The sequence below is a fragment of the Agelaius phoeniceus genome, chromosome Z (genome assembly GCF_051311805.1).
Source record: "Agelaius phoeniceus isolate bAgePho1 chromosome Z, bAgePho1.hap1, whole genome shotgun sequence".
Classification (NCBI taxonomy): Eukaryota; Metazoa; Chordata; class Aves; order Passeriformes; family Icteridae; genus Agelaius; species Agelaius phoeniceus.
The window spans coordinates 68,023,217-68,035,553 of record NC_135303.1 but is presented as its reverse complement, the minus strand read 5'-3'; the positions used below and the strand labels follow the sequence as shown (position 1 = coordinate 68,035,553).

The 12,337-nt window shown below is 40.3% G+C and overlaps 1 protein-coding gene across 8 annotated transcripts in view; it reads left to right on the top strand.

Annotated features, from left to right (window-relative positions):
• DOCK8 (dedicator of cytokinesis 8) overlaps positions 1-12,337 on the top strand; it is an 89,815-nt gene that overhangs the window by 52,193 nt on the left and 25,285 nt on the right. For 7 of the 8 annotated variants that reach the window (XM_054651691.2, XM_054651690.2, XM_077171550.1 and 4 more), the window contains 8 exons: positions 1,388-1,563; positions 3,090-3,185; positions 4,126-4,221; positions 5,028-5,177; positions 7,501-7,614; positions 8,551-8,706; positions 11,350-11,489; positions 12,073-12,242. In XM_054651691.2, the coding sequence (XP_054507666.2) occupies positions 1,388-1,563; positions 3,090-3,185; positions 4,126-4,221; positions 5,028-5,177; positions 7,501-7,614; positions 8,551-8,706; positions 11,350-11,489; positions 12,073-12,242 (1,098 nt within the window). The remainder of the gene's footprint in view (positions 1-1,387; positions 1,564-3,089; positions 3,186-4,125; positions 4,222-5,027; positions 5,178-7,500; positions 7,615-8,550; positions 8,707-11,349; positions 11,490-12,072; positions 12,243-12,337) is intronic. The other variant, XM_077171548.1, reaches the window with a different exon arrangement.

Sequence of the window (12,337 nt, the reverse complement as noted above, 5' to 3'; positions counted from 1 at the left end):
AAGTTAAAATGGCCTTAAGATGGCAATTTCTTACTGACCTGTACATAAATAAATTACTTTCCATGCAAAGTAACGTACTGCCAAGTGGTATAGGGCCGAGCTCACCCAATATCTACTTTGCATTAAGTAGATTTTACTTGTCATTGGAGGATAAAATACTGTAAGAACAGCAGGTTTAAACAGGTGATCTTTCTCCTTTTCTCAACCCGGGTGAGGCCATACCTGGATTACTGTGTCCGTCTCTGAACTCCCAGTACAAGAGAGGCGTGAACTTGTTGGACAGAGGCGGGCCAAGGGCTGCAAAAATAGCAAAGGGTCTGGAATGTCTCTTCAACAAAGAAAGGCTGAGAGAGCTGGGCTCTTCAGCCTGAAGAAGAGAAGCCTTGGGGAGAATCTTCAGTGTACACAAAGAGCTGAAAGGAGAGTGCAAAGACAGAGCCTAGCTGTTTCCAGTGGCACACAGTGACAAGATCAGAGGCAATGGGCACACACTGAAACAGAGAGAACATGAGAAAACACTTCCTCTGAGGGTGACTGAGCACTGGTACAGGTGGTCCTGAGGTTGCCCAAGCCTCTCACCTTGGAGATAGTAGAAAGCCACCTGGTTGTAGTCCCAGGCAGCTGACTCAAGGTGACCCTGCTTGAGCAGAGGGGTTGGACTAGATGGCCTCCAGTGGGCCCTTCCAGCCTCAACCATTCTGGTATTCTGTTGCAATCATTATCCTAAAGCCTATAGGATTCATTTGATTAATTGGTGTATGTTCAATGATTTACCACAAGCAGCTGTGCTGTGGGAGCTAGAGGTATGTAGGCCTTTTTCTCTTTTGAATATTAATTTAAATCCCCCTTGAGGCACATTTAGACTGATGTTGGGATATGTGAAAATCTGTGAGCTCACATAGACTTGGGCATTTTTTGTCCTCGAGAAATAAGGTCTGTGGTGAAACTGAAAACTAGGTATCATTTAGTGAAATTCCTGATGGCAGTGCTCCCTGCTTCCTTGGATACTTCAAAGATGGTATTAAATCATGTATTGAAAGTGGTATTTTGTGTTTAGGCCTGCGAATATTGTGTTAATCTACAGCAAATTAAAAAGAGCTGGTGGGAAGAAAGAGCTATTGTAATAGTGCTGCTACTTAGGTAGCCCTATTAATCTTTTGGTACTGCTTGTGCAATCACCCCGTTAACTGGGATAATATCTTAACATCTCTTTCAATGCCTGTGTAGATTGCTAATGAAGCAGCTGGTAGTAGGTTTTTCAGGAGCTTTATTCTTTTCAAAATGCTGATATTATAACACCATTGAGCAAAAACAGCTTGACCCTGATATACATGTTTGTCTCATATACACGTCCTTTAATCCTAATTCAAGCATCTTGCTGTGGCAGGTGGAGGCAGCAGTGCCATTTCTACAGAATCGCGTTATTACACCTTTGGACGCACTTCCGCAGTGTCTGTGGGAAGCAAACTCCTGCAGAGCCGAGTGATAAGCTGCAGCAATCCTGACATCACTGTTACACAAGCTGCTAATGATGAGGACGTCAAAAACATCATATCATCCAAGGTAAGAGAACAATGTCAAATATCTGAAGAATGGTATGGTGCAAAACCTAATAATCTTGATTTTGTCTTTGAGGGTTGGATTTGCTCCTTGTAAATGAACTGTATGTATCACCAGGAGCATTTTCTGTTTATCTGATTTGGCATAAATACATGTTAAATCCCATTGCTAAATTCTGATGTCTCTTACCATTGTAGAGCAAGAGGTGAGAACTCTTGTCTTTTGTTTGTGGCTTAGACACTTCACAGAGGCATTTGCTTTTTTTGACTTGCCTCACTCTTCTATTTTTCCAGATATTTAAGTTCTGTTCACAACTGGTGACCTGGTCTGGTCCAAGTCACAGAGTCAGTACAGCCACAGACCTTTCTTCCTCGTTTTGTTTGGTATCATATAGTTTCCTATTAAAAAAAAAAAGAAAAAAAAAACAAAACAAAAAAAAACCCAAACCATAATTATATGACAATTATATGACAGCAGCCCCATAGCTTTATATCAGCTACAGTGTAGATGCCATGTGCATAATTTGCACCTGGGTCTTTCCAAATTCTTTATTTAACCACAGAGTGAAATACAACCTTCCTCTGCATTCTCATCCACTGCTACATATACCATCAATGGCTTGCAGGACAGAACGGTCGAGAACATCCAAAAGGAAGGATTTTGTTTCCCTGTTGGCACTGGGTGCTCGCTGACCTACAGCATCCCAGCTCATCTCAGAGCTTTATGAGGATGGCTGTTTGCAGCTGTCCGGGGAAATCAACACCTCGAGTTTGCCACTCAGCTGGAGCTGGGAAGCTATGCCTCTGGCAAAAGCAGGATTTTTTTCCCCTGTGCAAGGAGCCTGTTGCTAGCTGAAATCCTGGCAGAGCTCTACAGCAATACATCTGATGAGGTCTGAACTGTATCCCCCCTCATTTTTCTTTGAGTGTTATATATATGTAAAATATTGCTTCTCAAGTAGGTTCTTTTCAGAAATATTTTGAAGTCTTTTCTCTGTTGAATGAGCATGTGCCTCATTCATTCTAAAATGAATAGGTACTGGTCTTCAGCTAATTAAATCAGAACTAGTGAGATACACAGGCTTTGACAATTTATTTTATTTGTTCATATGCGTCCATACCAGTTTTTAATAATGCAGGTTTGAATTTTATGACTTTTACTATAATGCGTCCGGGGGGGGACTGGGCGGGGGGAGGGGGCGGGAAGCAAATCAGAGCTCAAGGCACTTTTCCAAATTAATACAAAATTAGTACAGCTGCAGTGCTGCCATTGGGCACACGATGGCAGTGCATTTGCACCCTGCTGCTGCTGCTGCTGCTGCTGCTGCTGTCAGGTGGTTTTCGGCCTTGAGTGGAAAGGGGGATGGGAAGAAGGAAAGAGGGAAAGAGAAGAACTGTTTAGATGAATTTATGTGCATACCTTAAAAAAACCCCAAAGAAACCCCAACTGCAGGTGATTTCTTCTCTGTTAATTAGATTAAGTTAGTTATGGATTTACTGTTATGTATTTCTTCCATCTGTGTCCCCCAGCCTGTGGATCACAGCTCCAGTCGGATGTCTTACTACGTTGAAGGAACAAATGACATGTCAGGCCTTTGTGCAAGCACAAGACCATCCAATAAAAAGGTAGGCTATGGCTATGCATGAAGGAACTCCTTGCAGAACCTGGAGCATCCTGAGGTAGTGCTGCCGATTGGCCCTTCTAAATGTGGAGAGGGAAGCAACAGAGCAAAATATCAACCAGTTTTCTCAAACAAGGAATTAATGATGAGATATTGAATCTGTGAGTAAACATTACTCAAACTTTTTTGCTTCTGTTCCAGAGTCTTTAGATTCTTTATCCAGATTTAGACAAGTATCAGCCTGTCTAAATCCTCCCTTTGCTCTCTTTCTTGAGGTCTTAGAGCCTCTGTCGTTTTCCACTGCTGTTTACCTTTGGATACATGTCTTTACATGTTACAGTAAACTCCATTCAGAAATATTTGCCTCCTCTTTCTTCTCTAAAGAATTATTCTCTTTGTCCCTTTTTGTAGCTTTTAGAACCAAGCTTTTTGTAGTCCAGATTTGAATTTACTAAAAGTTTAAATAATTGGGATTGTGTGTCTTGTGTTCAGATTTCACTGTAAAACGTATTGTCTCCAACTACAAATGTCTGTACCAGCTCTGCTGTGCTTATTGCTCTGTCTTTCTCTTCCACCACAAAGTCAATCTTACTTTTACCTTCTCTCAGAAAAACATGGATGTGCTAAACAAAAATGCTTAGCAGGGAGTGGGAAACATGACTTCTCCCTATTGTGCACATAGACAATGACCTGAGAATGGTCCAAAGGCATTTCCCTCTTCAGTTATGTACAGTTCTGGATCCACAGAAAAATGGGTCCCAAAGTCTGTTTGCCAACAGCATTCATTTTGGTGAAATCTGCCTTCTGATCTTGCAAGGATGCCCATAAATCCCCATCTGGCAGCTCACCCTCCAGTATGGAAAAGTTTCCCACAGGGAAGACGTTGAAAATTAAAGATGATTTGATTAAAAGCCATTTTCCAACAGTCTGTCTTTATTATGTAGCATTTCCATGAGGAACTGGCATTGCAGATGGTGGTCAGCACGGGCATGGTGAGAGAATCAGTCTTCAAGTATGCCTGGTTCTTCTTTGAGCTCCTGGTAAGAGTTGACAGTGGTATTTTAGAGTTGGTTAATGGAGGAATGTAGTAGGTGCTCCAGGCACAGATTCAGCTGGGGGGTGACCTCTTCAGTTATTCTGCTCTGTATAAAGGAGAGGTCTCAAATAATGAAAGTACAGAGAGTACAAAATAAAGAGTTCTTCGTATTCACCCTCCTTCCTCACTATGGCAGTGATGGCAAAGTTCTGCATGAACTACATGAGCAGTAGTTTGCAAGCTACACAGCTTGCAAAAGACTGAGACACACTCATCAACCAAGTCCTTCCTTTTTGGTAAATATCTGTTCCTGTCTTTTCCATTTTGTTTACATCATGGGAGCAGTGACAAAGCTCCACAAACTCACAGTTCTCCAAAGCCCTGCGGTGATGCATGTCAGGGAAAAAAATATAGTGATTTCCACTATCAGCATGTAAGTAATGCAACATTAGGTCAAGAAATAAGAATTCCACAAGTGTCACTCCTTGTCTGTCATTGTAAAGGGCTAAAGTTGCAAGCAGCAGCATTTCAGAAGTCTGTATGCAAGGGGTTGGGGGAGGGTGTTTCTGATTCCAGGTACTGAGAATAGTCATCTGTATGAATATGAACAGGAATCTATGTCTGTCTGTATTTGAGTCTTAAACTCTCTGTTGTCATTTCCATGTAGGATCTATCACAGCAGCTCTGAGAAAATGAGTGATTAAATTCAGGGAAAAGAAATTAGGAAATCTTACTTTTACCAACAAACTTAAAGCAGTATTTTACCTCCAGTCTGGGCATTTTTAGTGGGTTTTTTTTTCTGCTTTGTAGATAAAGAGTATGGCTCAGTATGTTCACAACACAGAGAAGCAAGACAATTCACGAAGAAGCCGGTTCTCTGATCGTTTCAAAGATGATATTACCACTATTGTTAGTGTGATTACTTCAGAGATTGCTGCACTTGTAGTCAAACCACCCAAGGTAGGTGGATGAAATAAGCACTATGGATCCTTGCTGCTCATCTTCTGTTACACTGAGCTACATTTAATCTCATTTCAAAATCAGCAGTGTTGCTAGAATTAGGCCAATATTCTCACACGCACCTTAAGCGAGAGTTGTGGCGCTGTAAAAGGCAGCCTTGTGCTCTCTTAGCAGACTGTTTTTGTTCAGCTCAGTTCCTCAGCCTGCTTCTCAGTGTGGCTGCAGTGTGCAAGAAGATAATTCCCTTTCCTATTGATGGGAAAGGCTGGTCATCCATTTTCAGTTGTAGTAATTCTTTATGCTGTGTTAGCCAGCACATCAGACTGCAGGCCCAGTAGGGCTTCTTCCTTTATCCCCCTTTGCAGTTGCCCTCTATGCTACTGAATTTAATTCCTCATTTGAGTTCTCTGTAGCAGTAGAATATGCCATAGGAAGGCAGTGCTCCTTGTGAATGTTGCAAAGGCCAACCAAAAGTGATCTAACCCTTGATCTCTTTAAAGAGACACTGGGCACTTGAAAACTGATGACCAGAAATAAGAGCCTTAAGTCCCATAAAATTCTTTCTACTTTTTACAAATTGCACTGATAAAACAGATTATAAAGTTGAAAGGATCACAAACTGTAATTTATATTTTAACATTGCTACTGTCGGCGTGTATCCTTGATACCTCTTTGGACTGGTCAGTAGTAAAAGCTAGGGCCACAGATAGGCACTGTTGTTTATTCAGTTGTTGTAACCAACTTGTTTTCATGCCCCAGAGCTGCCAAATGCAGTTCGCCCAGCAGGGTAGGGCAGAGCAGCTGGGAGAGCTGGCCTGCCAGGTCACTTTTCAACAAGATCAGTTTCATAATCCACTTCTTCAAAGTGCTCTGAGGATCAGAAACTGGGAAAGGGCAAGACCAGACAAACTGGGGCAGAGAATGACAGAAGGGATTGTCACTGTTCACCAAAAGGTTGTTCTTGAAGCTCAATCAACTGGTGTGCTTCTCTGGTAGCCACATGCAGAGAAATAATTTCCACAGAAATGTTTACCTAAGCAATCAGTGACTTTTTTTTAATATACATTGTGAAATAAAAATTTGTTACAATAAAAATGCTTTAACAGAATTGTAGGCTTTGCAAAGAAATTAGTATTTATGGCTTCCTCACAAGAAATACACAGTTTTTTGTGGACTGTTAATTTAATTCTCATTTTGATAGAATGAGCGTATAGAACCTGATCGTGCGTGAAAATTCCACTGTTGTGTTTTTGGAATTAGGGCCATTGGTTAGATGTACAGAGTAGTAGGCAATATGTGTCTGATTTTTAAATCCAAGAAGTGATAATTGATGTTTCAATACATGGCTGAGCATGTCAGATTGCCCTGGATTTTTACAGCGGTATGTCTGGCATATGCTTGCCTGCCTTACAAGGTAATGGAAAACCAGGTTTTTCTTCACCATAGAAAAATCTTTTCCTGTGTAAATTCCAGATTGCAGGGAAAATATATATTCCCAAACAGCAACAAAAAGCTTGAAAAATGAAAAAGTGAATTGTAGCCACCCTGAGGTGCTGCACACCTGTTCTCACTAGCCAGAGGTGCCAGTACAGGCAATATTTTTCTGTGTCATCTACTTTGTCAGTTTTGAGCATTAAATATGTGCAGATCCCTCAGGCATCTTCACTAATTCCTCTTGGTGAACTACATAGGCTACTGAGAGTTTATGATTTAAATTGGTATGTTTGAAGTATCTGTAGCCTCATTTTAGAGGGTACATGAAGTTCTTTGTGATTCTTACTTGAGGCTATGTATCTCTGGTAATCCAACCAATTCCAAGCATACAAGAGCTTAGCTGCTGGATGGTGAACTCCACAGATTTATCTTACCTGTATTTTGTTACTATCAGTCTTACACTTAAAATGCTAAACAAAATACTTAGCATTCCATCAGCAAAGCCAGTCCAGGTTTTTCTTAATATTTTATATGTTTTAAGTTCCTAAACCAGCATTCTATCATGTTCAATAGGAAAAAAAGTCATGTGCAATACTGCAGCCAGTAGGCAATTCAGAACAGTTCTCAAATTCATTGTTGTCAGTCCAAAGGGGTGCAAAATGTCCACAAAGGGACATTTCATTGTGAAACAGTTGAAATAATTTACAGAAGTGATTCTGTGCAATTTTAACAAGATCATGTAAACTGGAGAACTGAAACAATCTTGTCCTATATTTTCCCCAAGATGGTTCTGGGAGGTGACCCTTGCACTATTTTTCATGATTCTAAAACGTCTTTCACCTTTATGTAAGTTTTATACATCATAACTGGAGTGTTTTCTTTTTTTAAGGAAAGTGAACAAGCAGAAAAAATCAATATCAGCCTGGCATTTTTCTTGTATGATCTTCTTTCTTTAATGGATCGAGGATTTGTGTTTAATCTCATCAAACATTACTGTAATCAGGTAGGCACCATGCATGATTGGATTTGCTTTTGGCTTATATGTTTTGTTCTGTCTGATTAGTTTATCCATCAAGATCCTTTGAGTTGTGTTAAAGGTCCGGGTAAATTTCCTATTTCCTATTGAATATGCAATGATTTTAAAACCTCTTTTGATTTGTGATCTGCACGAAAAGAATTGAATGGAGGTAAAGATTCTTTTGGAAATGTCATACTTTGCACTGCTGCAAAACATATGTGGAACCATTTTTCTTCCCTTATTTTTTTACTGCCCTTAGCAGTAGGATCTTCAGATAATAGAAGAACTTTCTGAGTCCTCCTGCTGAGTGCTGTGAGGACAGTATTTAGCTTTCAAGGAGTCACTCAAAATAATACATCTCTCTTCTTGCTTCACAAGTCTCTGAAAATTAAAAATAAATCGTGATGCAGGATGTTGTTATGGAATTATTTGTTGTATTTGACAGGGAGCATTTTCCTTCTGTTTTGTGACCTGTATTTGTGCAGGTCCATCGGGTGTCTCCATAAATTCCTTCACTGATGTCATTTTTGATAAGAAGGGAGATGATGAGACCACCAGTGTCCTGTTTTGCTTAGCAGGACGTTTTATGAGTTTGCCACAGACTCAGAAAAGTTCCGTTTGTTTTTCTTTTTTGCCTTGTGCAAAAGACAAAAATAATGTTTATTTTTGTTTTGGGAGAAAAGAAGAAAGAAACAATTTGTTATTTCTTGTGAAGATGATAAGCCATCCAGGGAGCAGGGAGAGAGACACCATCGTTGTCAAACAAAGAGCAGCTAATGTATGGAAACTAGGTACAGTGAGCATTTTAATGCACACAGGGCTAGGTGTCTATGTCCTTTTCAGGGAGCAGGATATTTCACTACGTAGTAATTCAAATAATACTAGCCCATCACTTGACACTTTTTTGTTTGTTTTTCCTAGCTTTCAAACAAGCTGAATTCACTCTCCACCCTGATTTCCATGAGACTTGAGTTCCTGAGAATTCTCTGCAGCCATGAGCATTACCTCAATCTGAACCTCTTCTTCATGACATCTGCGTCTGCTCCAGCATCTCCCTCTCCCTCCTTGTCCTCCCAGGTGTTTGTCCATTAGATAGATATTGCATGAATGTCACATGAAGCACATGTAGAAAAATACTCACATTGCTCTGTACTCAAATACTTAAGTTAGAATCAGCCACTGTTGGATCAGGGAGAAAAATTTCCCACTTGGGAAAAAGGGGCAGAAGAAGAAGGGCTACAGGAGTGTTACTGCAAAGCTGCATCTTCAGTAGTTAAAGCTGAATGTGACACAGACACATGCTCCCCTGGAAACATGCACATGCATGTTCACAGAAAATGACTGTTGGGGTAGACACACAAGGTCTAAAGGGAATACAGCTCTGAAGGCCAGGTTACAGGCACACCCTTATCCCATCTACACAACCACAAATATGTATTTCAATATCTGTTTTGGAGAATTATGCCATCAAGCAGTGCATTTCTTTCCATGTGTTTGCCTTCTAATGGAACTTACTTCCCAGGTGGAAATAGATCGTACCACTATCTAAGTTAATGACTAACACACTGCAATTTCAATATCCTGGAATAGTGAATTTTTGTTGAGCCTTCATGTTGCTTAAAATAGGATTATCATGCTTTCTTTTTCTGGTGTTCTTTCTTCTGGGTTTCTCCCCCACAGTAGCACAGATCATGCTATATCTTTGTCCATGATTCCCTGTGGTTTTTTGAACAGTGTTCTCCTTTTTATTTGAACTTTAAGATTTTCTGTGTGGAAACACTTAGGCGTCCTGAGTAGACCAAGCAATCTGCATCATATCTCATTTCTCCAGGAATTTTTCCAGACTTGGTCTGATACTGACACAGCTCTAGACTTCTTTAATGTCAGGACCTCCCATGATCTTCCTGACCACAGACTTCACAAACAGATCAAAAAAAGAAATTGTTGATTGGCATGCAACACACTATTTTGCCAGTCTTGTGCTCTCCTCTGCATTCTGTGGAGATGGTTTTCTACAATGGGGCAAACCCCCTATCAAAGGCTGCTCAAATGTCTGTTTTCCACCTTAGGGGTCTTGCAGAGGTCAGGACTGGGTTGAAGCATTTCAGTGCAATGCTCCATAATTGCCACAATGCTTGGAGACAAGGGGATGGAATTGAAGCTAAAAATGATGGGAAAAACAGTCTGAGTAATGAACAGCAGTTCAAATTCATGGTTTCTTTTTTGAGTGTCATTGCCAAAGAATTGGTTGGATGCTAAGATGTGCTACATCTCATACCTTAATAATCTGTTGTCACAGGTTTGTAATAGTAAATAATATTTTCTTGAACTTTTTCCTGGTCCTAAAAACAAAGCATCACAGTGCATTTGGTTAATAATAATCCTGGATGCCAAAGAGCTAGAAATATGGCTCTTCTGTTTATTGGGATAAAAAAATATCAGCATGGTTCTTGTAACTAATCTAGCAAGTCAGAGCTTGGCCAACGTCAGTTTAATTGATCTTTCCTTCAAGCAACCTCATCAGCTCTTTTCTCCCTTAGGAGTAACCTACAATGTGCAACCTGCACAAATCAATAAGGCTTTTGTGGCCCTTGCACGATTTAATGCACTAGCTGACCACCCTTGCAGTAATTTTGATCTGTCTACAGGAGTGCTGCCCACTTGAGTTAGACTTGCAGTAAAAATATGGTCTTGTGAATAAATCTTTTGAAATTTTTTAGAGATGCCAAACTCACTTAACTGGGTGCTCTACACTTTGACATTATTTCATACAAACATAGTACAACCAATGCCTGTTTGTTTGGGGTTGAATGGGAGTGGGCCTAAGCATATGGATCCAAAATATGGGGCTGCTAAGAGACGTGGGGTTCATTTGACCCAATATACTGGAAGATACCACAGTGTGGTATACTGATACTTCATGTGTTTGGGCTCTGTGGCTATTCCCAGGTCACTGACAGAAATATTGGAAGGAATACTGAAGAATATAGATTAAAAACAAAATTTGGACTCATAAAACCTGCTAGCTGCAGTGGGAGTAGAGTCTAAGACTTATGCTCACCTGAGCAAGGGACAAGAACATTCCAGATGACCTGTGGCACACACCTATGATTGGAGAAGCTAAGAAGTTCACAGCACATATATAGCAGCAACTTTCCATTCCTGGGCTGACTGTATATCAGTCACAGCCGTAAGTTAGAGCAGTTTGAAGGCTGGACTAAATTATGCCAGCTGTCAGCAAGCTCAGCCAAGGAGTTCCAGGGCAAAAGGAAACATGGTTCACATGTCTTTCTTGACCTTACTTTCATACTAGACATCATGGATGCTGAAGAACACACAGTGAACAGCTTCTGACACTAAGTCCTTCTTGATGTAGAGGCACTTTCTCTGTGATAGCTAATGGCTGCCCAATAAGAACAAGAATGGAGAAAATTCTGACTTTGTGTCCTGTCCAAACTAACGAATACAGGGTAGGAATTTTATATCTCAGAAGGTGTGAAATGAGTTGCTTGCACAGAATGGAAAGGATGAGACTGCATCCTAGCAAGCTTTTAACTTCACACACAGATGTCTTCCTCCAAAATGTCCGGCCTACTTTCAAAGTCTGTGGTTTTCCTCTGGAAGAGATTTTCTGTTTGTTACATTGACTGTGACTGTGATCTCTTTAAGAAACATTCATTACAGTGATCATTCTTTAATACTTCTAATATATTTCCGCAGAACTCCAGCTCCTGCTCTAGTTTCCAGGACCAGAAAATCACTGGTATGTTTGACCTCTCAGCTGAGTACCGTCAGCAGCACTTCCTGACTGGCTTACTTTTCACTGAATTGGCAGCAGCACTGGATGCTGACAGCGAGGGGTGTGTATCCTAATTTGCAGATTTCAGAACAGGTCACACTGTTACTCTTGGCAAGGGCATAGTTTGACTCCAGGACAGTCCTGGTTCCCCCATGCTTTTCAGTGAGTCACTCTGTAACATAGAATGATCCAGTCATGGTTTTATCTGCAGTATGTTCCTCTCAATTAATAAAAATATACTATTTGTGGTGGTAGTATTGGTTGAATACAGAAATCGAGAACACAAAATTTCAGTTGCTCTTCCCTCTAAAACACCTCTGTCTTTGTCTGAACTTAAGTGTTTAGCTAAAATTTGGCCAGAGCTTGATAATTTTCCTCAAGCATCTCTCTTTTCCACAATGAATTTTTATGAGAAATTTGAAAGGCATGTATGCCCTAATTCTGGTAAATTATCTTGGAGATTTAAGATACCTATCATTTGCAGGGAACAGGAATCTCTGCTCAGAATGAAAGAGATTATCAAGTGCATACTGGTGTTTATTATTTGTTTCTTTCACCTCCTTTCTATTTATTAAATCTTTGATTTATAAATGATTTGTGCATGATCCATGAATAGAACTTATGGATGGTTTCTGTGTTAACAGGATTAGCAAGGTGCAAAGAAAAGCTGTCAGTGCTATCCTTAGCCTGCTGAGTTCCCATGACCTAGACCCACGTTGCTCCAAAAAGGAGGTGAAGATTAAAATTGCAGCCCTTTACCTCCCTTTGGTTGGTATCATTTTGGATTCTCTACCGCAACTCCATGATTTTACAAGTAAGACCTTTTTGCCTTTGAATTTTTCAACTCCTAAGAGAGACTTGTCTAAATAATTTATCAAACATAAGAGATTCATCTAGTAAGAGAGAATA